The following is a 971-nucleotide window of genomic DNA, read 5'->3' on the forward strand; positions in this document are numbered from 1 at the left end:
GACCATTGGTAACTGAAAGTGTGTGTACTCGTTAAATGTATGTGTAATTCATTCATCTCTTAACGACTTGAGGGCAGAGACTCTTGTGCTTACAAGTGAAAATTTCGCAAGGCAAAGCATTCGATTAAAAAATCACAAACTGTTATTTTAGCGTGCTCTAATACTACATCGCAATATAGAGCAAAGGAATTGACACAAAAAGATCTATCAGAATATAAATATCTTGAGGAAGTTAACAGAATAGGATTTCAAAAAAGATGTCGTGCACTTTGAGACGACAGAGACTTCAATCTGCTACGGCCAGGTAATATTTTGGGGTTCGGCTTCTGCCACCCAAGTCTTTCCAAGAACTCCTCAATCAACCTTCAGAAACAGAAAACAAAAATCAAGACAATTAGAAATCGAAACGCATAGATTCAAATAAAAAAGACTCCATTTGCACTAACATGCTGCAAATAGCCTTCTGTGAAGATGCCAGTTCGCGATCTGGAAAACTATCTTCAATGTGAAAGCTCAACCAAACATACAGATCCAGGACCTTCAGTTGCCAATAGAACAATACTTTAGCAACAAATCCCGCATTACAATTAACATAACTGATAATACAATCTATTTGACCCACATTCAGAAAGAATTACAGTATGACTAGAGCTTTATCAATACACATTCGATAAAAAATAAATAATAATTCAGCGACAAGGAAGAGGAAACTTGATTCTCAATTTTTCCCAGGTTTAGGAGACTCCTGACTTTGTTATGGGCAAATGCCGTGGATCACCATTTAACCCGAAAATTGACATTTTAGAGGTGGCGTAATTGGAAATTGTACTGAAAATAAAAGCAAATCTGTTTGGCATCCTACAGAAAGTATTTGAGTTCCATTTGTACAAATAAAATGCTTTTAAGGGATCAGGGACGTTATTGTTGGAAAATGCTGGATCATTTTATGCACAGGATACCCTTCTGCCATA

At 36.5% G+C, this 971-nt stretch overlaps 1 protein-coding gene across 6 annotated transcripts in view; it reads right to left on the minus strand.

The window, feature by feature from the left end:
* Positions 1-89: 89 nt before the first annotated feature.
* The window catches only part of LOC111375653 (ATP-dependent RNA helicase SUV3, mitochondrial), a 13513-nt gene continuing 12631 nt past the window's right edge, over positions 90-971 (minus strand). For all 6 annotated transcript variants that reach the window (XR_002699344.1, XM_022998515.1, XM_022998516.1 and 3 more), the window contains 2 exons: positions 447-538; positions 90-363 (listed from right to left, as the gene is read on the minus strand). Coding sequence is in view for 5 of the 6 variants with exons in the window: in XM_022998515.1 (XP_022854283.1) it covers positions 249-363; positions 447-538 (207 nt within the window). In the remaining variant the exon portion in view is untranslated. The remainder of the gene's footprint in view (positions 364-446; positions 539-971) is intronic.

This window comes from Olea europaea, unplaced genomic scaffold (assembly GCF_002742605.1).
Source record: "Olea europaea var. sylvestris unplaced genomic scaffold, O_europaea_v1 scaffold1395, whole genome shotgun sequence".
Classification (NCBI taxonomy): domain Eukaryota; kingdom Viridiplantae; phylum Streptophyta; class Magnoliopsida; order Lamiales; family Oleaceae; genus Olea; species Olea europaea.